Source organism: Lissotriton helveticus, chromosome 1_1 (assembly GCF_964261635.1).
Source record: "Lissotriton helveticus chromosome 1_1, aLisHel1.1, whole genome shotgun sequence".
In the NCBI taxonomy this organism is placed as follows: Eukaryota; Metazoa; Chordata; class Amphibia; order Caudata; family Salamandridae; genus Lissotriton; species Lissotriton helveticus.
Genome location: NC_136057.1, coordinates 1770370149 through 1770397423, shown reverse-complemented (window position 1 = coordinate 1770397423; position 27275 = coordinate 1770370149). Strand labels below are relative to the sequence as shown.

Genomic DNA, 27275 nt, shown 5'->3' with positions numbered 1-27275 from the left:
TTCACTTGTAATTTTTCTCCTCGTGTATCATTACTGTTTCTTTTGTGAAGCGCTCTGACACCTTCGGGTATAGTCCGCGCTATATAAAATCGCATAAATAAATAAAATAAATAAATAAATGACAGCATTCAGTTCTCTCAACAGCACAATGGACTAGAAGAAACGTTCAACCCCACAGAAGAAACGTGTCTGCCAGTGCCGAAATATTGACTTCCTGGATCTTTAAACTTAATAGACCAGGGCTTTAAATGGGATGGTACCCCCAGGTACGGAATACCTGCACTTCTTTATTTTGAACGGGCGGCCGGGTACCTGAGCTTCAAATCAGAGGTGCAATTCTTTAGACTTGCAGGTTTTCCCGTGAAGGGCGCGGCGGGACTACGGATTCCCCAGATGGTTTGTATAAGAGCTCATAGACACCGGGTCAAGACCGGAACAAAGACGCATTGCCACTTCTGCAAAGCCCTACAACAGAAGCTAAGGGCGATCATTAACCCATCTACCCAGGATCACACAATGCGATACAGAGGAGGGGTTCGATTTTCGCGATCCACCTTCAGCAACTTTACCACTAAATCACACGCCTTCTCAATTGATATTACCTACGGGCACCTCAAAAGCCAAAAAAGCGAAAGTGCTTGTGAAAACGCTTGAGACATGCGGTGGTGTTCCGGGAAATCAGACGGCTGCGAGCTTCTGCTTCGAGGGGCGGTGGGGGCGAGGGAGGGCCCGGGGGGGATCTGTAGGCGGAGCATCTCTGTAACCTCAGTCAGGCCTTCTAAGGAACGGTAAAGAGGTTGCCCGGGTCCTAGAGCGGTCACGGGGGGTGTGATCGCGCCAGTCACGGGGTCCCGATATTGACTGGACCGCAGACTCGTCTGTCCGGCGAAGGACTTGCGCTGCTGGACAGAGCCAAGGACCATGAGGTTCTCCCTCGGGCTGGTGTGCGTATTGGCGTGTGCCAGTCTCAGCCCTCCAGGGGCAGCTGCGGGTGAGTACCAGGCCCGGTTCTAGCGGGTGGGCCGGGTGGGCCCGGCCCACCCAAAGATGAGCCTGGCCCACCCAAACAGGAGCCTTGGCCCTCGCAGTGAGGGCTTGAAGGCAGGCGCGCAACGCACAGGTCGTGTGTGTCAGCCCGGGGAGATAGCTTCCCGGACGCACACACACACAGACAGTTTAAGATTATCGCAGCCGCACCAAAGTACTTAACAGGTCTTTAAAAGACCATTAACATGTTAATTAGGCTTTGTTTACTTTTTTCACCCCTTCATCTCTGCATGGTGAAAGGGGACAAATCCTTTCTTTGACAACGGTAACCTTTGGTAACCTTTGCCTACTGTCCTGCTGCGTTGATATTTCTTTTTCTATGCAGCGCAGTGGAAAGTGGTCTGTTTATTCCTAGTCACCCCCTGACCCCTGCAGCTGCTTATCACATAAGGCTGTGACACAAAATATGACTAATGGAGTAGGTAAGAGAATGTGTTACAAAAAAAAATTCTTTTTAAAATCTGCACAGGCACAGCAGGACGCATACTTCGTATGTGCTTCATTTAAACAGTTTTTATCATTTCATCATAGCCGATGCTGGTCAACAATAAAACAATACAAAATGGCAATATCCAGATAAAGTTGGTGATTAATGATCCTGCTTTAGAGCAATCGTTTGTCTGTTAGTATTTTTTAGATGCAGATGTATTTTATGTGGATAGCTCAGTGGGTTACTGCCTTTGTCACAGAGATCCTTGTGTTACTTCAGAAGTTACAATCCTAACAAAAGGCAGTGAACAACGAACTGTCACCAAAGAGCGGCAAACAAACATGAATGGTATAATTAGAACTTCGCTTTTTTTGTTTTGTGATATAGTTAGAACTTCCCTAGTCTTTTCATTATTCTAATGTTGCTAAAATGAGTATGTTTGGGCAGATATACATTTTTATCAGTAAAGCTGACCCCCATGGAATACTCTTTAAATCTTATGGTTGTGTTTCCCCAGACCAAACCCTCTTAAAATATACTACACCAGAATGGATGACCTATGATTCCTACACCTTGTAATCCTCATTGGCTTATGTGACATTCCCTGTAGACTGATTTACATACTTGCATGATTCATTGTCTCTGTAAGTGTGTGCGTGGTGTAAAGTACTGACACACACTACATTGATATGAGCAGCGTTATACAACAAATTAAATGCATATGAGAGAGGGGATACGTAAACATAAGGGGCGCTGGTGGAGGGTGCCAGTGAGGGAATCCGAGGAGGAGGTAGTGGGAGGGGCTATGGAGCGATGAGGGGCACTGGTGGAGGATGACAGTGAGGGAATCTGAGGAAGAGGTCATGGGGTGGAGGGGGAAGCTAGGGAGAGATGAGGGGCACTGGTAGAGGGTGGTAGTGAGGGGGTCTAAGGAGGAGGTCATGAGGGGGATGGGCTACAGAGAGATGAGGGGCGCTGGTGGAGGGTGGCAGTGAGGGAATCCGAAGAGGAGGTCATGGGGTGGAGGAAACTAGGGAGAGATGAGGGGCACCGGTGGATGGTGGTATTGAGGGAGTCTGATGAGGAGGTCATGAGGGGGAGGGGCTACAGAGAGACGAGGGGCACTGGGGGAGGGTGGCAGTGAGGGAATCCGAAGAGGAGGTCATGGGGTGGAGGGGGAGCTAGGGAGAGATGAGGGGCACCGGTGGATGGTGGTATTGAGGGAGTCTGATGAGGAGGTCATGAGGGGGAGGGGCTACAGAGAGACGAGGGGCACTGGGGGAGGGTAGCAGTGAGGGAATCCGAGGAGGAGGTCATAAAGGGGAGGGGCTATGGGGAGATGAGGGGCACTTGTGGCGTGTGGCAGTGAGGGAATCCGAGGAAGAGGTCAATAGGGGGGCATGGACGGATGAGGTACACTGTTGGAAGGTGGTAGTAAAGGTATTTATGGAGAAAGAGGTTTTTGGTGCAGCGCCAAAAAAAACTTTTGCATCAGCGCTGAAGCCGGCCCTGTCATGGCCTTTCTGTTTTTGTTTATTTAATTAGCAGTCGGGCCATAAGGGCCACTGTGGAACATACTTTAAAGTGCGTGCTAATTATATTTATTGCTCTATTCAATGTTTTAAGTATGAAGGTGATTTTACTAATGTTTTTACCGGGAGATGGTGCCTGACATGGGGCGGGGCCCAAGGTCATCTTTGACTTAAGGTGCACTGGAGAGGAATAGTGGCTAATCAAGCTTGTAAGGGAGTGCGTTGAAGAGTCCGTGGTCAGGTTGAGGTAGTAATGAAGAGGGATTCTCCCTGAAGGCTCACAGAGAGGGAGCCAGAGAAGTGTCACTTGCCTGATACTCCCACCTCAGAAACCTCCTCTTCCCATCAAAGGAACATTACATAGAAAAAACACTTTTTGTGAGTGATAACATTAAAAAGAGATTTGGAAAAGAGTGCGTTTTACTGGGCCTTGTAAGACTAAGAAGAGGTAAAGGAGGGCCCTGGAGCAGGCCTGCCTAGACATATATGCGACAAATCGAGCCCGCAGTGGCCCACCCAAATGCGTCCTTGGCCCACCCAATTAAAAATTCCTGGAGCCGGGCCTGGTGAGTACCCTGACTGCGATGAGAGGGGGGGGGGGGGGGGGGGGGGGGTTGGAGGGCTAATGGGAAAGGGGGCGGAGTGTGGCGGACGGTGATCACTGAAAGTGGTGGGTTCATGTCATTTTCTCAAATCCAAACTTTGCCTTCGGTGAACTGTACAGGCAGGGCCACTAGAATTATGCGGCGGGGGAAGGGGGGGGGGGGGGCTCAAGTATGCGACATGGTTGACTCAATTATGTGGCAAGTAAAGACAACTTACGAGGCATACTATGATCAATTTTGCGACAGTATTACTTTATTATTTTGACACTTTTACTCATGGCAACGCTGTCTAGGCAAATACTGCATCTCATGTGGGCCCGTTTAACAACCAAATACAGCAGTAAACTTCTGAGAGACGACTAGTGAACATTTGAGAGAGGGTTTCCCCCGCGCAGGAACACACGTTGCCACATTTGTAGTAAGTTTTGATCTGCTTGAGTAATTTTTTTTGTTAATATATGCACGTTATACTGCAGATTATAGATTATATGGCAAGCAAATCCATAATTATGTGGCAAAGACTGCAGAATCCCATAATTCTATTGGCCCTCACTATGTGCTTAAAGAAATTCCAAAGTGCTATTGCCAGAGATTTTTCATGGGAACCCCCTTATGCAAATAATCATATACAGTATGTCAGAATTAGCATTTTTCCATTGATACCGTCCATAAAGAATGAGTGCCCACATTTGTTAAAAATGTTCTCCAGTTTGTCAGAGCTAGCATTTTCTTAAAGTCTTCTTTCCCAAATAAGGCCTCCCACCCTCAATATGCCTTGGTTGGCAAGTATTACCTCCAGTATGCCAGCACCAGCATTTTACCATAGGTGTCCTCTGTATGCCAAGAATTACAACCTGTATGCCAGGGCCTGTGTTTGTAAATCGTTTCCCTTTCTTTATACTAACAATTCCCTCCAATATGTCAGTGGCAGCAAGTAGCCTTGGTTGTTTCCTAAGTCAAGAATTATCTTGCGTATGTCATTGTCAGCAGCAGATTCGTTTACACTAACTCGCACTCTTCCCTCTTCCTCATTCTTTCTCTCTCTCCCACTCACTCAAACTCACACTGTCACACTTACTCATTTTGACTCCTACTCAATCCCACTCACTGTCACTCACATACAAATATATCCACTCACTCACACTCTCAGATGCTCTCACTCACAAACCCACGTATACAATCTCACTATTTCACAGTTACTGGCCCTCACTCACACCTACTGGTGTACATGGTGCTCTTATTTAAACTCCTGAGGTATAGGTATATTTGCTCTAATAAATAGGTTTCAGTCCTCTGGGCCCTGGTGCAGCTGCACCTTCTGCACTATTTCTAGATACACCCTTGACTCACTCCCTCACTCGATCTAACTCACACACACTCCTTTACTCACTCTCTCGCCCTCTCTTTCAACTATTCATGCTCTCACTTTGGGCCATATGTATCAACATCCTCATTTGTGATTCTCAAATATCGATTTTTTAGAAATCGTTATTTGAGATTTGCAAAAAGAGATGTATGTAAAAAATCTCATTTTTTTAGCGATTTCTTAATATTCCTTAATTGCGATTAGCAAATTGCGAAATCACAATTAAGGAATACTTTCCCATTCATTTCTATGGGCCAGGAGGCCCATTGGAATAAATGGGAAGTTATTCTCAATTTGCGATTCGCAATTTGAGAATCGCAAATTGAGAATTATTTCAAGGGTGCAAGGGTTTCATCAGGACACCCTGCTGCACCCCTGAAATGTACATGCGTGCGCATATGGCACACTACATGCCCTTATGTGCGCCACATGGCACCTTCACAAATGGCAAAAAGTGCAGTTGTGACAGAAATAGCAAATTACCACCAACTTGAAGTTGGTGGTAATTTGCGATTTCTTGAGGAGAAATCGCAAGACTTCAGTGGTTGCTACATAGCATTTAAGGAATCGCATTTTGCGATTCCTTAAATTCTTACGCAAAGTTAAGGAATCGCAAATTTAGCGATTCCTTACATTTGCATTGTGATTATCCTCATACATACGTTTTCCGAATTTTGAGTCGCAAACGCTGCTTTTTTGCAATTCGCAGCGTTTGCGAATCAAAATTAGATTGATACATATGCCCCATAATCTCATTGATTCTCACTCACCATCACTGTCAAAAACACTAGGCTAACAGCTGTGCAAGATGCATTCACAAACACATATTCACTCGCACATGCGCTGAGAAACAACACTGGATTAAAAAAAATTCTTAGTTACATGGCAGTACCAGAGCAGAATCCTGCACTGGACATTGGAAGCAGCAAGACTTCATTCTCAATGAGAAGCCATACAGAGCAGCTGGGCTTGGTTTGAAAATGGGTAAGACCCCCCCTCAATCCCTTTCCCAGCTTCCTGATAGGACTGGAAACCCTTAATTTTTATCAATAATGTTATATAAGAGAAGCATTAAATACTTTTTCTTAGTTATTGTTCTGTTCATACTCCATATACCAGCACATACACTTTTATGGTATACGAAGAATAGACTGTTAGTATAACAGACAGCTGTTTTGCTGACGCGGGAGGTCACCCTATGTCCAAGCTCTTGAACACATAGAATGTTGAATTTGTATTCGGTGGAACTTCATGGTCCAACCCTCAGTAAATAATATTTCTTTTGAAATGCTTGGGTGGTGATATAGTCTGAAACACAAGCAGTGTTTGGAAAAAATTGGTCTAATAATATGCTGTATCAGAAGCTGGGACAGTGCTGGGTATCCTGCCCCAATGCTCTGTGTGGCATCTCCTTGGCCTCATGGATGATTTGATGTGCGTCCTGACAGCCACTATGAGCACATATACTGTACTGCCTGAGGCATGCACAGTATGTCTGCTAAAGATAGGTGATTATGCCTGCGTGATGAGATTGTAGTTGAACTACGCCGCACACATTCACAATCCAACCATTCACCTACAGAGTGCTGTGTTTTATACACAGCCCCTTCAGTCTCTTCATCCCTATGTCAACAGGAGCCTGAAGAGAAGGAAAGAGGGTTGACCTCTACACTGATAGTATCTACAAAAGGCGTGTTTTTATGAACACTCCTATGTTAAAGAATTATCATAGTGTGGGCCGAGGCTCAGGGCATTGCATGGGCGTCCGCAGGGGGGGGCAAGGAGGGGCACTTGCCCTCCACTGGATCACCCAGCCATCCGTATTTGTGCCGTGGTCCAGGTGCCATTCTTTTTTATAATGCTGTCCCAGCTTTTGCCATGACACTAGAATGGATGGATTTTTTAATTTGTGAGCAGGCCTCTTCATTATATATTTTAGGCTAGCAGCACTCTTATCATGACATCATGAGGAGTGCTGCAGCTGCGCCACCTATCTCACGCTGTAAAGAACCACGCATAGGGTCAAGTACAGCCCCCCACAGTGGTGTTTGTCTGCAGGCCCTGCTTGATAGCGGGAAAACAGCTAATGATCGGCAAGATAAGAGAGAAGATCCGGGTCTGCCTGCTCCCACAGCTTGAAGTAAGTCATAACCGCTCCTGTTTTCTGTCTCTGTCTAGCTCCTCACTTGCTGAAAACTTTGACTCGTCTCCAAGAACTGCCTCTTACCCTTTCTTTCCACTCCTTTGCTTCATTTGTTCCCCAGTGAAATCGATCTAAACAGCAAGTTATCGTTATTGCTGGGAATGTCTTTTTCTGACATTTTCTAATCCAAAGTGCAGCTGCAGAATGCACGTTAGCATGATCTATGTGCACCCACTACACAAGACACTTTTGTATGAAAATACCTGCCCGCTGGACACCTATATAGGGATTCCGCTTTGAAAAGGTACTCTCACAGCAGAGATATGCTATGTACGTGGCAGTCACACCAGCTTCATAGAATGCTCAGTACAGCACTCTCTCCTGTACACCATTCGATATGTAAATATTTTGCTTGAAAGGCACTTAGGTGAATCTTTTTGATCTGACTATGTGAGTGTTTTAACCGGAGTCCTCTGAACAAGTGGCGCTTTCATTGTAAAAGGACGGAGTCTGGCTCTGAATGCGCCTCGGTCCCAAGCAGAGCAGCACCACAGCACCAGGTGCACTTGGGGACATGAGGAGGCTTAGACGTCCCCATGGTCAAAGGAGAATGGCGACCTAGCACCCTAGCTTTCACCCACACCCCCTGGTGGTAGGGACTCCAGTAATGCGTATTTTAAGGCATGGGGCAGACGGAACTTTGAGGCTGGGGCGTGGTGCACTGAGTGGGTGGGCACCTAACCTCGGCTCTCATCCGTTGGAGCTGTGTGTGAGGGCCGGACCCGCCAGAGGGAAGGAACACCCAGAAAGAGCCCTACTCAGTGCTCCAGTCAGCTACTGCCCTGGTACTGAGAAGGACAGACACCTGTGTGAGGAACGCTTCCACCTCACGGTTCATAAGCGTGGAAGGGTATACTCAGATGTGAGTCCCTTGCTCATTGCACCATCAGGATTCAAGCAAGCCGGGCCGACGACGCCTGAAATGGCAGAAACCGGTCCCCGGAAGCTTGTTTCCTTCCCAGTACAAGAATTGGCTTGGTAGTTTGGTTTGCCCTGTTCCCATCATGCACTGGGACAGGAACAGACTAATTTGCATATAGCCAAGTTCTGAGCTGGGATGGTGCAGTGAGCTAAAAAACGGTGATGGATCAAGCCCTGATCTTTGGACTGGGTAAGAGTGGTCTGCTTAATTCAGGCACTCTGTTCATCACCACCCCCTTTTCTGAATCATTTTGTCCACCTCACGGGGCAGGAGGCCCGGAAGGTGTGTGCTCTGAGCTCCTACCATAGTCCTGAACCAGAGGGTCTAGAGGGGGTGTGGGTTGGGTAAGGGGAGGAACATGCCCTTTGCACCCCGTAGATGGTGCAGTGTGTGTGACAGGCATTCCAATCTCAGAGGACAGGAGGACAGGATGAGGCCTGCTCAGAGCAGCTTCAGCAACAAATAGACCTGTACACGAGGGGGTGACAGGGATAGGGGGCACCTGCCCCAGGCACCCTTAGGAGATGTTGCGTGTGAGGCCTGGACCAACCTGAGAACAGGAAAAGCAAGGAAAGGACTAACCAAAAGTACTAACTATAGTGATGTGCACAAACAGGGCCTTGCAGCCAAAGGTGTGTGGGAGAAAAGTTCACCCCGTATTATCGAGCAGTCGCCGGCCACTTAAGGGCACAGGGCCAGCCCCTGCCCCATCTGACAGCAACAGTGCCCCGGCAGAACAAACACATATACCACACTGTCTGGGGAAGTTTGAACGCATTCAGGTATGTCAGGACATTATACGTATTAGGCAGCCACCACTATCACGTCCTGGTCGGATCGATCCATCTGCCAATAACCACCACCTGCCTGTCTCTATGCTTCCATTCACCTGTCTGCCTCTACCCTCCCATCCACCTGCCTGCTCTAAGCTCCCATCCACCTGCCTCCTCTAAGCTCCCATCCACCTGCCTCCTCTAAGCTCCCATCCACCTGCCTTCTCTAAGCACCCATCCACCTGCCTCTACAACCTACTGTCCACCTGCCTGACTCCCATCCACCTGCATGCATCTAACCTCCATCCACCTGCCTGGGTCTAAGCTCCCATCCTGCTGCCTCCTCTAAGCTCCCACCCACCTGCCTATAACCTGGTATCCACCTGTTTGTCTCCCATTCACCTGCCTCTTCTAACCTCCCACCCACCTGCCTGCCTGTAAGCTCCCATCCACCTGCCTGTCTCCCATCCACCCTTTCACTATTTCTACACCACTCTCAACTCTGATGACCAACTCACTGTTATTGTGTTTTTATTTATTGCATTTATTTAAATTCACAAGACAGTGCATGGACTGTTTGTTAGGTGCGATGCTCTATAGCCTCAGCCTCTTTGTATAAGATTATTGTTATGTTATGTTATGTTATAGGGAATTTATTGAGCGCACGTACAACAAAGGTCTCTTGGCGCTGAATTGGAAGCTACCCCAGAAGCAGTCTCTGTGGCTCTTTGCACACACCCAGATAGACATGAGTGCACATAGTGTACATATTACACAGAAAATCTATAGATGAAGAATACTTGTGTAGCTCAGCAGTATCATCGAGGTAGCCTGTTTCCCACGTGGACAGGAATGTCCTAGGAAGTGCAGAGAGCTTGGAAAATAGCAAGAGGGGCATTCAGAGCTACATGGCTCCTCCTGCCCCCCAGTGTTTCTTGTTCCCCACCTGGCACACATCATGGCGTCGGAGGATGGTGATGAACTTAACATTTTGCCCCCCCCTAGAAAAAATTCTGCGGACGCCGGCTCCTCACATGTGACAGGACTGCTCCATGAAGCCCCTTTAGAGAAGCCACCACTGGTACTGGGCGCCTTTCTGCAGATGGGGGGGTCTACAAGGATGTTTGTTTCCACAGGATTCTGTCTGCAGGAGGCGCAGAGCACTTCAGGGGGAGATGCTGACAAGTCAAACAGTGGTGTAGGAGGTACCACCAGAGCCAAGTCAAATTTGCTAGTGTGGGGCGCTCCCCATTCTGCTCTTCTTCAATGCTTAAAACTGGGAGTCAATCTTCTCGTCTGGACTAAATGTTGTAAATAGTGGATTTTAAACCACAATGGGTTGGTAAATAGTCCAGACATGACAAGATTTTATACATTTTAAATGAGTTTTGGAGTTCTCCTTCAAGAAAATGTAACAGAATCAATGGCAAATATTCAGTTTTAATACACATTGAGGCAGTAGGCCTAATACAGTGTTGAATGTCAGATGCCAGTATATGGGACAATCCTTAGCAAATGGCACACTCTAAACACACTATGCCATTTACAAGATCCTAACAGGACTTAAAAAATAACTTTTACATGATAATTGAGCGTTCTTCCCTCCCATCCAAATTTTGGAATATTGGTAGCAAATCATGCACTTTATGCACATTTCTTCAGCTATTTTTATGCTCATACTCTATTTACCAGCACTGTGTTACATGGAGAATAGGTTGTTTAAATAGTAGGCAACATTGACAAGATATTTGAGCATTCTCCCCTCAGAGAAAATCTTGGAAAACCGGTGGCAAATAGTACAGTTTATAGTGAACAACCTTATTATTTTTGCAAAAATATTCCTGGACACAAATATTATATAAAAAATAGTATGATGTGAAGAATATTGTGGGAAAAATATATTACAGGTAAAAAATATTTTTGTAAGTGTTTGTTGTCTTTTTTAATATAGACTCAAATCTAAACATGCGGGCTCACATACAAGATGCCACCGGAAGGGCTAATCTACATCTAATAAAACGAAGAAAACTAAAATCCTTCATACCACCTGGAGACATAAAAACAGTGGTTCAATCTCTAGTGCTCTCAAGACTGGATTATGGGAATGCCACACTCATAGGTCTACCTAAAGCCATCCTAGCCTCAACAAAAGCAACAATAAATAGAGCAGCAAGACTTTTACCAGGTACAGATCGCTACAATCGCATCTTGATCCGAACAGGAACTTCGTCAGGGCTGTAATGATCACAGAGAGAAACAAACACTTAAAAAAATATACATATATAATATACAAAAAACGGAGAAGACAAACATCATATATCACAACAAGCTTTAAGAGTGACTTGCCCAGGACAACAAATAGAGAGGTTAAAAATATTATCAAACTCACAAATATATATACATATGTACATACAAGGTTCACTAGGACATTACGTTTAAAAATGATCATATAGACAAGACATTTGACGTTTAAAGAACACTCCGTTGCATAAGTGATTCCTTAAAGTTCTGGCATGAGTCTCGCAAATCAAATAATATCTTCCATATGGATTGAAGAAAGAAGTCATTGTCAGAAACAAACAGAAAAGGGAAGAATGGAAAAAGTAAAAAGATGACATTGGTGAAAAGGAGAAAATGGAAACTAGAAAAAATATATATGTATAAGGATACACAATATATAAATAACTCGCATAAAATATTTAATTGAAACAGCCAAAAAACTAACATATTACTGAGACGTTAATTCATCATAAGTAGAAAAATCACATGAAAGAATACCAAAAGCAGTTTTGGTTCGCGACTTAAATCGAAAACAACAAGCTGCATAATACAGATTTCCGCTACACGTCAAAGCACTCAGATCTCTCAACTGGCTCCCAGTTGAAGCCAGGATCCAACTGAAGGTGGCGTGCATAACACGCAAAGACCTTCACAATTCTGGCCCTAAATGCATAGCAAATAGGATCAAACTATCACGTCGCGGAAGGGAATCTAGAAGTGCTAAATCCCTCATACTTGAACGACCCAGATTCAAAAAAGGAAATCCCACAGTTGCACTTTCACTGGCTGTGCCCCAAAAATGTGGAAATCCCTATCACCCTGAACAACGGCAATTACCTCACTCAAGCTTTTCACTCACGCTTTTCAAGAAGGAAGTCAAAACCGTACTAATAGAAAGACATGTTGCATAAAAGAACAATTTTGAAAACATTTATCTCCCCCTATTTGATACTGTATCCTACTGTGTTAGACCTTGCATGACGAATTCTATGTACGCTGTATCTTACATAAGCATGGGCGGATCTAGCAGATCTCGCGTACGCGAACTTGCGGATTTACGGATTCGCAATCCGCGAAGATCCGCGAACTCTAGCGGATTCGCGGATTTTCCCGTTTTTTGTGTTGGCGCGCGTTCGCGCCGATTTTGGGACAAGTTCGCAATTGCGAACTTACTTTTCGGCTCGCAACGGCCGCAACTATGTTGTTTCAACGTCTGGTTTATCATCACAGGTTCACAGCACCCTCTGTTTCACCACTGCCACCCTCTGGGACACCCATGCCACCCTCTGGTACATCCTCACTGCCACCCATTAGGTTTATTTATCACTGTAGATTATGGTGGTTGAAAAAAGCAAGCACACCTGCCCTTCTTCAACTGCCATCAATTAATTTGTGTTTCATTAATGTGTCAGTTATTTAGAAAGTTCCAGTCTGGCCGGCACCTGCTTCCTTCCTTATAGCAGGGTCATAGAATAGTTGCAAACTTTGGAGGGGCCCATCAGGAAGCACTACCTTGAATGTTACTAATGTTAAGTTTGAACTTTTGCACCTGCTCATTGCTTTCAGTTTAGCTAAAATCGTTTTTTTCTGCAATTTCGCGCGTTTTTTGGGGCGCGAATCCGTGCGAGATCGATTTCGGAAGCCGCGAATACGTGCGAATACAAAATTGTTTTTTTTGCGACGTGTATGTTCGCGTGATCTTGCGCGTGTTCGCGAGGCGCTTCTAGCTATACGTTTGCCAAGTTACCCTATCGGTCATACACGGGCGCGGCCATCTTGTTGGCGTGACGTAATTCCGTTTCCGCCCGCTATGTGTAATCTCGCAAAGTGTGCTGCTCGCTAGTACAATTTCGCGCGTACTCGCAAGGAAAATCTCGCGCGAACTTACCCACGCGGTCGTGAACGGGCGCGGCCATCTTGTTTCTCATTCATTGCTATGGTTCTGGGCATGCTTTCTCTATCCTCTCTCAATCTCTGCCATCCTTTGCTTGTTTGAAGTTTTTTTGATCTAATTTTACTTATTATCTATCCCTCTATTTTTCTAGCTCTATATTTTTGTGTTTTCTGCAGCTTTTAGTTACTTTTAAACTACTTTTTTAAACTCTTTTCTTTTCTTCTTCACTATTCTATTTCTTGTTTATCATTTAACTCTATTTCTGCCCAGACCATGGTAAAGGGAGCCGGGAAGCACCCTGAGAAGGGGAAGGGTCCCGCACCCCGTGCCCGGCTCCCGTGCGGGCGTTTAAGGGGGGAGCAAGTGGTCCCGAGGGAGATCTTCAGCGCGGAGGAAGTGGCGGCACTGATCTTCCATGTCCAGCGCCGCCTCCCCAAGACGATCCTGGGAGGCGGCAAGATCGCGACCGGCTATGGCATCCGGGAGCGTCGCAAGCGGTGGGAGAAGGTGTGCCGGGCCATGTACAAGATCTCTGGGGTCCGGCGCACATATAACCAGGCCACCCACCGCTGGACCGATGTCATGGACCGGGAGCGGGACTTGCTGGACGCGCTCGGCGTAGAGGTCCCCGGGCTTGGTGAGTAGTAGTAGTAGTACATTTACTACTCTGTTTTATCCTGCTCTGTTATTTGCAAATCTTTGTTCTTTACCAAGAGCAATAATGCTGCCGATTACATTGAGGTAAATTATATTTCAAAATCTTCTATGCATTTCAGGTGCACTGCTCTCCTTCTCAGTAGCCTTGCTTGCTACTATGCTTCTTTGTTTTGTATGTTGTGTTCAGAAGCATTTCATTGGCCTGAGAAATTATGTATGAGTGTAGTGTAAAGAAAAGAACTGCGTAATGCTAGACAGTAAGGGTCATATTTTCAATTACCGGCGCATCCCTGCAAAGTAGCAGGGATGCGGCAGTAATTGTGTGCCATGCCACCACCACCCATTGGCCCAAAACATCACAGAAGCCTTACGCATCTGTGCCGTAAAGGCAGCGCATTGCTGGAGTTGCGTGCCAACGATGGCGCAGCTCCAGCAATGCTCTGGGGTACCCTATCTCCCCAATGCTGCATCAAGCCGTACGTCGGCTTCAAGCGCGCAGGGTTTGAGTCATGCATCATTGTCCTAAAAGTGACTGATTGACATCTTGTAGATTTCCCTCAGCCACTTTTAGGATTCGTTCCTGCGCAGGTACGCCCTCCCTTGCGCCGGAACGCCCCCTGATGGCGCAGGGCTTTACAACGTGATGCATCGCCCATATGCCCATATGTGGTTTTTTTTAATATATACGCCGCACCAACACCATGGCGAGTCTTTTGTTCTGCCGCTGCGTCAGAAAAGGCACGCAACAATGGAGGAAAATGAGCCGCAACTTCCGCAAGGGACTTCTATCAGCCCCAACAGACTGAAGTCCAGTCCTTCCTTTAGACACATGGCTATAAGAAGAAATAGTGGCGGTGGTGGCGGGTGGATTGATAGTTTGAGTATTCACTGATCTGCAAGCAGGATGGACTTTGTCTGTCACGTGTTGCGCACTGCTGCCTGCAGTGCCAGGCCTAGGCAAACCTCTTTAGTAGTCTGTTTATTGAGTTACATAGGAACTTCTAAGTCAACGTTCCGCAAATCAGGCAATACGAATAACGTAGTATACCACATGAGATAGATCCCGTGGAATAGTTGTCTATCTATTTCCTATTTTTCCAAAATATGTTGTTATTGTTCTTTTGAAATGTTTGATTTGGTTGAAAAATCTCATCCATGTTTTCTGGTTTTTCTTTCTTTCATGTTGTACATCAGCTCCCCCCAAGGGCAAGAGGACACAGGAGGAGGGTGCTGAGGATGCAGGCCAGGATCGGGCAGACGAGGGCTCCTTTGCTGGCCCCAGTAAGTTTACATTTTAATAAACAGTACCTATTTTTTCCTAGCGTTCCTCATTCGATTTTTTCTAAATCGTCTTTGATCTTCTTGTAGACTGGATATAAATTCTTATCCTGCCTCGAATATGACTCCCTGTGGTATTACTAGACTATTCTTATTAGTCTGTCTGTGTAGCTAACTAAGATTGGACATTTGGCACTTCCATTGGACTCCCATTATATTCAGCAATACCTCTATGCACTGTCTCCTTACTGACTAGATAGTGTGGCAGAGTCATTCAGCTCCCGAAGTCACCGATTATAGATCCCCAATGATCTCTAGATTATCGTACGCAGGACAAGAGAGTAGTACGGAGTCACAGCACAGTCAAGAAGTGTCAGAGGCACTCATGCTTGCAAAAATTCCAAAACCTTTAGCTCATCCACTCTAGTCTAGAGGAACAAAAACCACAGAGTCTATTTAAGTTTAAAAGCTTTATTAAAAGTAAACACATTTATTAAAATCTACTTTGTCATAAAACTATTTAACTGAAAACGGAAAAGTGGTTAGTGCTGACGATTAATTGGACACATTTCTTGTGGTCGAGCCGAGCTCTCACCTGGTTTGAACTTGATCCTGGTCGTGTTCTTAGGACTCAGGAGTCAAGCTTCTGTCTGTTAGGAGAAAAAGTGGTGCGTGTTAAAAATCAAAAGCAAGCATTCATCAGTTGTGCATAAAAGTGCAGCAAGACAACAGCCTTCCCTGGAAAATGGGACATTTTTACTATGGAGTAGACAGTCACAAATTATTACATTGTATTCTGTTTTTTTAACATTTCTCCTAGACCAAATATTATATAGTAGTGAGTGGTGTATTCTAACATTCTTAAATGTACTTTGTAGGTGTAACATCTGGTGACGGGGCCAGCGCGGAGGTGGCTGTGTTGGACCAGGACTCGGAGGCCTCTGGGGAGGAGGCGGTACAAGAGCCGGCGGACGTTCCTGTGGGGGATCAAACGGTGGTGGCGGAAACAGGTAAGCTATATATTCCTTACTTATTGAGATTGAAGACTGCATAGTGTGCTTTCTGCACGGGTGTATTACAATTACAAATCAACCAGGTAGTAGCCTCCTCGAAATGTACTTCGACTTAGCTGTGAAGTTTTTGGTGAGAAGAATCCCAATAAGTTCTTAGACGAACGTGATGGATGGGATGAACGAAAAGCGAAAGAAGGGTGTAAGTAAGTGGGACGCGAACTTGTATGATGGCTGGCAAAGAAGAACGATATGTGTTTGCTTGGCCCCCGAGGTGGCTGGGAAGGAAAGAATATGGTATGGTGCATGGCTGGGTCAATGATGAAGCAAGGATGGGTGGAAGGACAGCAGCCTGGGTGGGTGAAACAGAAACTGTATGTGTGCGTATACTTTGACTGAATGGATGCCTGAGCATGGTATTCTCTGACTCTTAGATAGCACATGTGTATCTAGAGAGAGTAGATAGTCGCCAGGTGAAGTAAGTGTTACCTTGAAGAGCATGTACCACCGCACCCGCACGTCCGTTCCAGTGCAGGGAAGGCAAGGAAAAGAAATTGTAAATGTGTCCAATACTACCATGAATAGTAGCAGTACTTTGTATTGCGTTTGCATTCACAGCATATATCTGGTTATTACGGTGGACACTCCGTACCTCTCTTAATAACTTTAGTTTACTTGTAGTACGTCATTCATGTGTGGGTGTATCACTGTTCACTCAATATTAAGCAAAGCACCTAAAGTCATCTCATCTGTCATTAAATACGTCCCATGTGAAGCGATAGATAATCAAATTAGTTAGCTTCTTCATTTTCCTTTTCTAGTACTCATTTGCACTGTAGGGTGAAAGGTAAATTAATTAAGCAGTAGCCCTTGTAACAGAGTATTCTCAGTGCCACCCGTAATAGAAAAGTAATAGCTTCACCACCTGCATGTACTGGACCGGTACAGTAACGCAAGTCTGTCTCACTCATCATGGTGTGCAACTTTTTTTCTCGGGTGCAAGTTCACTGTGCTGTCCATGTCATTCTGCCGGCTTGCATAAGATAACGTACCCATTTCCCTAAACAAGAGAGAAGAAGAAGAATAAGACTGGTGTACTGTCATAGTCGACTGTAATGGAAGTCCATAGTGGTCGTAGAATTAGTTCATTAAACTACCACTACTGTTAGAGCAAGGATGCAGAAGTGGGAGGTTACATAGATACTGTCCTCAATAGTTATGTACTGTGCTTTCAATTTGCTACTTGTACTCTGTGACCCAACTTTCGGCTCAATCACTTTGTGTTATTAATAAGGAGCATTGGTTACAGACTATGTCTTTCTTTCTTCATATAGTTGCTCCTTCCAAATCAACAACAAGGAGGGAGCAGGCTAGATTGGCCCGGCAACGGAGGCTGGAGGCCACAGTCGCCGAATATCGGCGGCTGGTGGCCCTGGAGGAGGAGGAGGAAACGCAGTCGAGCGGGGGTGCAACAACGACATCCTCGACTGTGACCACTGCATCCTCCTCCGTGACTAAGCCAGCGGGACCGAGCCGGGCTAAGAAAGACGACCGCCACCGCCAAGCAACCGAAATACCAGCTGCCCCCCACAGGAGCTGCAAGGACCGCCAACGCCGCCTACGAGTCCGCATGTCCAACCTGGAGCAGGAGGTCCTGAGGTATAAGAACTTGGTTAAGGGCCTCCGCTCCGAGCTTGCCACCCTCCGCAAGGAGTATGATGCCCATGCCGCATCATGCACCAGCACCCTCCAGTAGTGGAGTGTCCCTTGCCCTTTTTTTATAGACTTTTGGGGGGTGGGATTTGGGAGTTGGGATCGTTTTGGGACGTTTCAGAGACAATCGTTGGGGTTAGGGTGGGTGAGGGAGATTATTTTGTTAGGGCTAAATAAATATATTTTTCAACTTTATCTGACCATACCTGTTTTTTACTGCTTTTCAGTCTGGTGGGTGGGGGGCGGGGGTGTAACAGTAACTTTGTTTTCCTGAACAGTCGTAGGACTTTAGTAGTACAACCGTCAATCTCTTGTCTACTCCGAAATAATACTCCATTATACTACCTCCCACCAAACGCTTATCTTACCTGTAATTTGTGTTAGAAATTAGGGCTAGGCCCAGGGCTGGCTCCAGGTGAAATGGGGATTAACGTTGTCAATCCTGGGCGGGTGACATTTCCTCATTGCGGTGGTACTAGTGGTGTGACACAGTGGCAGTTGCATGCCTATGGAAAAAAAGAAAACGAAACCTTGTTTGTCCTCCTTACTGTAGCATTACAACGGTTACGGTACGATCGAGAAAATAGCAGGTGACAGTACACTAGAACAGTGCCATAATGTAGCCTAACAAATGGTAAAGTATTTGCTTGCAAGTATAACTAGTACTTGCGTTGAATTTATTTGACATTGGCTACTACTACTAGAAGATATAGTACTGAAGCTGAGTAAGTCTAGAAGATATCCTCGTATTCCTTCACCAGCCTGTTGCTGCTATGACCTTATCCTCCCCAGCAAGTGTGTGGAATTATTGATGTCATTTTAGTCAGACATCAAGCAAAACAACACAGCCCGGGGGAAGAGGGTTAGGGTTTGTAAAATGGATGGGAATGGGGGTTTCTTTTTGGGTAGGTTTTGTTGAGAGAAGAAAAAAAAAGCAGAGCATGGACAAACAATAATTGAAGATACAGACAATCTTTGGTTACAAACTAAAGGTAAGCACATGCAGTCACACTCATAGAATAAAAGACAACAATGGATACTGTATCTGTATTGCGTATGTTGTTGGAGTTGTCCTGTTGAATTTGGTAAGTAATAAGCATGCAGCAAACAATTCCTCTTATTGGCGGCACTCCTCCATTCCAGCTGACGCTTCGTCCATCAATGTGGTGACCACTGACAGAAGACACCCTGTCCACTGCCTGCCTGGCGGATGTTGACTGAAACCCGGCCTTTAATTATTGAACGGAAAACAGGAAGTGCTATTACAATACCACTGATAAATAAATAAAAGGTATGTACGCTGTGTGGTGCAAAAAGTCACACTTTGATTTCCCTAATAGACAGTACAATATTTTTGAAATTGCGTGCTCTGTCTGAGTCACCTTTTTAAGGATCAATAAGTATGGCCAAAATATTATAGCGGATCTTTCCCCTCAAGGTAGGTGTACTACTGTGTTTTAGAACAAAATTTGACCTTGAAAAAAAGGCTGTTCCTTATGGATTTTGTCCAAAACACTTCTATCCGGTATTAGACCTTCCCAGGAATGCCCCAGGCAAGACCCGCCAACCCACCCGCAAAAAACCACCCGACAACACCCCCAAACAGCGAAAAAGCTAAATCTCATACTTACAATATCTCTCGGCCTTCTGTCCAAATGCGGCGCTGTTCAGCTAGGTCATCATCATCAATCATCATAACTCCTGTTTTCCACCACGGATTTCCTGAAAAGCAAATGCAATCAAGATTAGACTGTCGCAGCAGTGCTTCGACAGAGACCCCGGCCGCAACCCACCCACGAACAGCAGGAAGCCCCCCAAAACGCTACATTGAGCAAGATGTCAGAAGAAATAGCAAAAAAAAGGCTGTTCCTTATGGATTTTGTCCAAAACACTTCTATCCGGTATTAGACCTTCCCAGGAATGCCCCAGGCAAGACCCGCCGGCGCCAACCCACCCGCAAAAAACCACCCGACAACACCCCCAAACAGCGAAAAAGCTAAATCTCATACTTACAATATCTCTCGGCCTTCTGTCCAAATGCGGCGCTGTTCAGCTAGGTCATCATCATCAATCATCATAACTCCTGTTTTCCACCACGGATTTCCTGAAAAGCAAATGCAATCAAGATTAGACTGTCGCAGCAGTGCTTCGACAGAGACCCCGGCCGCAACCCACCCACGAACAGCAGGAAGCCCCCCAAAACGCTACATTGAGCAAGATGTCAGAAGAAATAGCAAAAAAAAGGCTGTTCCTTATGGATTTTGTCCAAAACACTTCTATCCGGTATTAGACCTTCCCAGGAATGCCCCAGGCAAGACCCGCCGGCGCCAACCCACCCGCAAAAAACCACCCGACAACACCCCCAAACAGCGAAAAAGCTAAATCTCATACTTACAATATCTCTCGGCCTTCGGTCCAAATGCGGCGCTGTTCAGCTAGGTCATCATCATCAATCATCATAACTCCTGTTTTCCACCACGGATTTCCTGAAAAGCAAATGCAATCAAGATTAGACTGTCGCAGCAGTGCTTCGACAGACACCAAAAATTACCCACAAACCCCCGGAACCCCGCCAAAGAGCACCTCAAAGGCAAGCAAGTCAGCAAAAACGGCAAGAAATTTCCACCTCATATTTGGTCCAAAACACTTTTGTCCATTATTAGAGCTTCACAGCAATGGGCCCAAATCCGTCAACTCACCCGCAAAGAAGTACAACACCCCCACAAGTGCTGAGTCTTTCTTCATTGGGCGTAATCCAGCACTCTGCTTGGAGGGAAATCGCAGTCTGGAGGAGGAGGATAGAGGAGCATGTTCTTCGGAACTTGTGAACCTGAGGAATGTAGACTGCGGCACCTTCAAAGCAATAAGCAAACTAGTGAAGACAGTTCTGATGATGGTCTTGTTTTTGGGATTAGGTGATTAAAGTTTGAATTTAATTAACTGTGCAAAACAAAGAAAGAGAGACACAAAGCACACAGGAATAAAAGTGAATAAGGACGAAAAAGAAAGTTCTTGATTGATTGTCTCATTTTCAGGGCTCGGTGTCAGGGAATAAGAACAAGATTTCGTCATCATACTCTGCGAATTCAGGCTGGATGAGGTCAGTGCCACCGAACAGAGAAAAAATCCCCTCATCTACGTTGCCGTCCTCCTCGTCTTCATGCGGCGTGCTCTCTCGTACTTTGTAATCTGGTGGTATGAGGTGCTGATTCATCTTGATCATTGTCAGCCGCTCCACATTTTTGGGCGAGAGGCGGCTCCGTTTGGGAGTTACAATGCCACCAGCAGCACTGAAAACACGTTCAGAAGACACACTTGCGAGTGGGCAAGACAAATAGTTTATAGCCAGGTTGTAGAGCTGTGGCCACAATTGTTTTTTGCCATGCCAATACTGCAATGGCTCCTCATTAAGAAAGACCACTGTTGAGTCATTCATATAGTCCTGCACCATCGACTCAAGGTCATCAACGGTTCCTCCACTTTGCTTACTTTTTGCTGTGGCTGTGACATTTTTTCGAGAACCATACCCAAGCAAACTTAGCCAATCCTCTACAACAGCCACTGTTTTTGTTGTGTGTGGTGCAGATGATCCAGTTGCCGGTGTCTTTAACGGCTGAGAGGTCACTTGTGCCCCAGCCACAGGTGCAGAAGTGGATTCTTGTGACTGGGGATGGCCTGCTGATGCTGATGCTGATGTACTGGCTTCTCCTTCAATAACCTGCCGTTCTTTTTCAAACCTCTTGGCTGACAAGGCTAACCAATGTTTGTACTTTTGAACATCTGCATCATCAAAAGGAAAGAATGCTTCGCCTGCCAGCGCCTTTTTGTAGCGTGGATCCAGAATAGTAGCACAAATGTAATGCTGATCTGACTTGATCTGTTGAAGACGTTCATCACCACGTAGGCGCTCTAATAATTTCTCTGACAAAATGAAATGTTTTTTTTTTTCTTCATCTTCTTTTTCAAACTCAGAAGACACCGCCATCAGTTGGTGCTCCAGCATGCACAACAATGGGATAGCTTTTCCCAAATTACAGTCCTCCTGGCTGACTGCACGCGTGAAGAACTCAAAAGGACGAAGCATGTCTGTCAGGCTTTTAACTATGTCCCATTGCGCCGCACTCATCCGCAGGTCCTCCTTCTGAGATGTACCCTCTGTGAAGAAATAGTGATCGAGTACCGTATACTGCTCATACAGACGCTCAAGCATGTAGAAGGTTGAGTTCCAACGTGTTGCCACCTCCTGGATGAGTGCTTTCACTGGCATTCTACGTTGAAGTAGCAGTCTCCGCAGATGCTTCCGGGCCTTAAAAGAATGGCTGAAATGGTTGCACATTTTGCGGCAGGTGGCCATTACCGCGAACGCTGCACTGTCTCTATCACTCAAGAATTTTTGAACTACCAGGTTGATACAGTGCGCCAAACATGGCACTCTGAAATAGCCACCCTCCGACATGGCCTTAACTACATTGAAGCCATTATCCGTGGAAACATAACCAATCTTGCGTTTTAGGGGGGATAGCATTGTCAAGACCTTTTTGTTAAACTCTTGCAAAAGGTTTTCTGCTGTGTGACTTTTCTCCAAGCCAAACATGGCTAGTGTTGCATGTTTCCGAGCAGCTTTGAAAACTTGGTCCGGGTCAACACCTGCGTTTAGCTTTGCTTTAACACCTGAAAAAGAGACCCAGTGTGCAGTGATGCACATGTAATCATGGCCTGGGCCACTGGTCCACATGTCTGTTGTCAGATGTATTGTGTGAACAGCACTCTTCTGCAAAGCTGCCCCAATCGCCTGCAGCACATCTTCATGTAGTGCTGGAACCGCAACTCTGGCAAAATAGAACCGGCTCGGAACTTTCCATTTAGGGCAGAGCGTTGCCACTAATTCAAGAAAACCTACCGCTTCTACAAAAGAAAAAGGTAGAAGGTCCACAGCTAGCATTTTAGCCAGCTTAGTGTTATACAGACGCGTCAGTGGGTGGTTGCGTTCATATGGCACGTCTGAAGTAAGCATTGTTCTAATGTTGGCCTGGACCAAGCATTTACGGGCTGATAATGACTTCGTTGACCCAATTTTGCTCGCTGGTGAACTTTTGTGCGTTGGTGTCTCACTCGCTCCAACACTCTTAGTGTGCCTCACATTGGGTGTGCTGCTGACAGGGGTACTGGGTGTAAGGGACGTGTTTGACACGTCTTCTTCCTGCTCGTCATCATCAGATGAAACATCAACGTTTCCTTGATTTTGGCCTTTCTTGATCGCATCTAGGTGCGCAAACCATTTGACAGCGTGCTTTCTCTCAAGATGACCACTCTGGCCGCCGGTACCATAGTTGGTACCTGACTTACCACGACTAACTGCAAGCTTACAAAGGGTACAAATGGCAAACTTTGGATTTTTGGGACAAACAGTAAAGAAGTCCCAAACTGGGGACTTGAAGTGTCTGTGGGACCTGGAGGAGGCGGCGATACTGGTGGTGGTGGTCATGAAGCTAATGCCAGATGAAGTGGAGGATCTGGATTGCCCAACATTTGTACGTTTTGCACTTTCACCGCCACTAATTAAGGTCGAGGTTGACGGAGGTCACTTCTTGCCAGAAAGAAATATGGAAGCGGGACGAGTTGGTGTACTACTTAACTCCAATGATTGTGGTGTTTCCACTGCCTCCTCATCGACAACATCATCATCATCATCATCACGCGCAGCAGCTCTTCGGGCTAGGGTCAAAATGTCTGTTTGCTGCATGCCCGCTGGGGCTGCAGTGACCTTTATGATGACTGGGTCGTCGTTGGCAGAGTCTTCATCAGCAGCAGTATCCGCCACTTCTTGTTGAGCCTCATCACACTCCATAACTCTTAGACTTTGGACGAGCTTCCTTTTACGCTTAACTACCTTTTTTTTTTTTTTTTTTTTTTTGGGTGTAAGATGTTTATTGCACATTCCAAAGTAAACCAGTTACAATCTAGGCGCCTACAACCACAATGGGCCGGCTATAATGTTACACATTAGGTAAACTATGTCATGAAATTTACACAGCCCATCAGCCGACATCCAACGGACCGGCGGCGTCTCGGTTGCATAGTTCAGATATCACTGTCAGTGCTTCAATCGTGTACACGCATGTTTCCGTTCTTACTTTTGTATTTTTTATTTCAATTAACATAACAGTACTTTACTCAACCTGCAATTAACCTCTAACCTCTAGAGCTCCGTATCACAGCATTCTCCCTCCTCAGTGCCATCTTGACAGCTAGTCCCAATCATATGTCTGTATCTGTAGTCTGTACATTTCAGCCCTCATCCACTTCCGATTCTGATGTACCGTGTGCAAGCAAATAATCACGCAAGAACCCCCAATAATCTTTGGGCCTAGACCCAGTCGGCAATTCTTCCTCATATGTGGTGAGCGTGTCCTGACAATACGTCATATCCTCTAGCCACTGCTTCGCCTGCGGACCCCTTTTGCTATTCCAATGTAGGGACACCCTTCTTTTGGCCAACAAGAGTGCCACAGCACAGAACTTACGTTTCAAGGCCCTCAGTTGCGGAACAATACCCAACAGGCAGATCTTCACCTCGCATTCCAATGATATTCCAAGCATTGCATTCAGAACTTGTATAACCTGTTCCCAGTATCCCGCTACTTTGCGACAATGCCATGCTAGATGCATGAAATCTGCATTTTCCTGACCGCATCTGTAACACTTGGAGTCCTCTCTTAGGCCATATCTGTGTAATCGCTGTGGTGTGTAATACACCTGATGTATGTATTTGTAGTGAATTATTCTCAAATTTCCGTTAGGCGTCAACATGTTAGTCAGCACACAACAGGCACTCCACTCGTCGTCAGTTAGTGGCATCTCCAACCCAGCACTCCACCTATCCTTAGCCTTGTCCGTATTGCCACCCATCGCGTTCTGTAAGCTAGCGTATAGTTTGGACACCAAGTGTGATGCGGTTGGCGTGGTAAGGAGTAATTGTAGTGGAGCTAGCGTTTTAGGTTCTACCGGGTGTGTAGGATAGTGCTCTTTCAGTGCCCTTTGCAATCTATAGTAATTAAAGCTGAACAACAGGGATGGGTTGCTTATGTAATGTAAGTCAGCCAAGCTCTTAAATTGACCTCCGTCATACACGTCGCCTAGTTTGTCTATACCGGCTCGTTGCAGGAGGTCCATGCCTACTTGTTCCTGCGTCACCGAAATGGCCGGGTGATGCGCTAGTGGAAGTTCTGGAGCATATAGCGGCAGGCTGTCCGTCACCTTCCCCATTAGTCTCCAAGCCTCAGTGGTAGTGTCCACCGTATTAATATCACGGTCGTGTAACCTGGGGCGTTTATGTGGCAACATATTGGCTAGCGGTATTGGGGCGGTATCGCCCGCTTCCACAGCCACATGGGTCATAAAGGGTATTTCGTGGAACCAGTAGTGCGCGAATTGCGCTTGTGCGCATAAATAGTAAATATAGAAGTCTGGAACCTTGAACCCTCCCTGAGCATATGGTAGTGTCATGGTGCGTAACTCCATCCTAGCATGTTTCCCCGCCCAGAGCAAACTGAGTATCAGTGTGTTGATAGTACGGAACACTGCTGCTGGCGGCCTTATCGGGACATTGTTAAACAGGTAAAGGAACTTGGGTAACAAAACCATTTTGACGATCGCGGCCCTGTCGGCCAGTGACAGAGGAAGTCTATTCCATTTTTTAATCTTGTCTTCTAGTGATGTAATGGCTCTGCCGTAGTTCGTTCTGATGACCAATTCAGGGTCCCTATGGAACCAAATGCCCAGGTATTTCGTCGGCTCGTCTTGCCATTCCAGTGGGTAATCTAATTGTGTGGGGTGCGTACTATCTGTTAAAGACAGGATTAGAGATTTATCCCAATTTATTTGTAATCCCGAGTGCTGACCGAATTTTATGTATTCCCGTAACAGTGGATTTAAGTGCTGTTCTGGGTTCTTCACATACAATACCATGTCATCTGCATATAGCGAGATGTGAATGGGGCGTGTAGGCATTTGTATTGCAGAGTAATGATGGTGTTGTCGTATTTTACAAGCTAGCGGCTCTAATATTAATGCAAATAACATCGGTGATAGAGGGCAGCCTTGTCTGGTGCCCCTACTTATTCTTATCGGTTCCGAAACATACCTGTTTACTCTAATGCGAGCCGTTAAGTTCGTGTAGAGCATCGTTATCCACCCCAGAAAGATAGGGGGAAACCCCATCCTCTCCAGTACTGCATGCATGAAAGGCCACCCAATAGTATCGAATGCCTTCGCTGCATCCAACAGCACCGCCACTGCCTTCGTCTCGGGGTGAGATAGTGTGCCAATGCGAACAGTGTACGGGTGTTATGTGTGGTGGCCCTATCTGGGATAAAGCCTGACTGATCAGGTCTTATTAATAGGGGCATTAGGGGTTTCAGCCTATCCGCCAGCAGACTTGCTATTATTTTCGTATCGACGTTCAGTAGAGACAGGGGGCGATATGAATCACACTTGTTCATATCCTTGCCTGGTTTCAGAAGCGTAACTAGTAACGCTTCCCTCAGAGACGCTGGCATTATCTGGGCTTCATGCGCTGCGCCATATAGCCTCACTAGGTGAGGAGCGAGCAAGTCTGCATATGTTTTATAAAATTCTGTCACATAACCGTCAGGGCCCGGTGCCTTGTTGTTGGGCAATCTCCTAATGGTGTCAGTCACCTCTTCCACTGTGACAGGGCGCGCTAAGTACTCCCTGTGACTATTTGCTAGCCATGCTATCTCTACATCTTCCATGTATTTTAACAAGTCTACTCGCGATGGCGATGGGCGTGCCTCGTAAAGCGCGCCATACGTTGTCATGAATTCCCGCATTATTCCTTTTACATCAGTAATCTCTTCTCCGGTATGTGTGCATATAGATGTGATATTTTGTGTTTTCCTACCTGCACAAATTTTCTCAGCCAGCGCTCTACCCGGCCTGCCCCCCTCACCATAACGCCGCGCAGTCGCTCGCTTAGTAACATATTTAAGTTCTTCAAGTGCAAATCCCCTATGTTCCGTCAGCAGAGCCTGGATGTCCCCAAGAACCTTAGTATCCCTCGTTTGTGTGTAGTGTTGTTCCAATACCTGTATTGCTGTTTCACGAGTTTGCAGTTGGTGACGGATATCTTTTAGTATGCCTGAAGTTGTACTGATGCACACCCCCCTGATTGTGGCCTTAAAGGCTTCCCAGAGCAATCCCGGATCCTCAGTCGTCGGGCCGTTCAGATCGAAATACTCTACAATAGCATCGTGCACTGTGGTGACATATAAGGGGTCTCTTAAAGCCACTGCATTGAAGCGCCATGTGAAGGGTGGTGCCTCATAATGTGGGATATTAATGTCCAGGAGCACTGGATTGTGGTCCGATAATGTTCGCGGCAAATGTTTGATGCATACCACCCAACTCAGCACCTCTTGCGTACCCAACCAGTAATCCAGTCTAGCCCAACTGTTGTTCGCTGCATTTATATGTGTTGCTGTTATCTCCCCAGGGTTACCCACTCTCCACAGATCTACCATCTTCAGGTCCTCCATTGCATCAT

The 27275-nt window shown here is 46.1% G+C and overlaps 1 protein-coding gene across 2 annotated transcripts in view; it reads left to right on the top strand.

Moving 5' to 3' along the window:
* The first annotated feature begins 759 nt into the window (after window positions 1-759).
* Window positions 760-27275, top strand: part of LOC144752161 (intercellular adhesion molecule 2-like) — a 164161-nt gene continuing 137645 nt past the window's right edge. Inside the window, exon 1 of one of the 2 annotated variants that reach the window (XM_078640090.1) lies at window positions 760-991. In XM_078640090.1, the coding sequence (XP_078496216.1) occupies window positions 922-991 (70 nt within the window). In that variant the 5' untranslated portion in view covers window positions 760-921. Of the gene's footprint in view, window positions 992-18874; window positions 19002-27275 lie in introns of those variants that run through there. The other variant, XM_078640098.1, reaches the window with a different exon arrangement.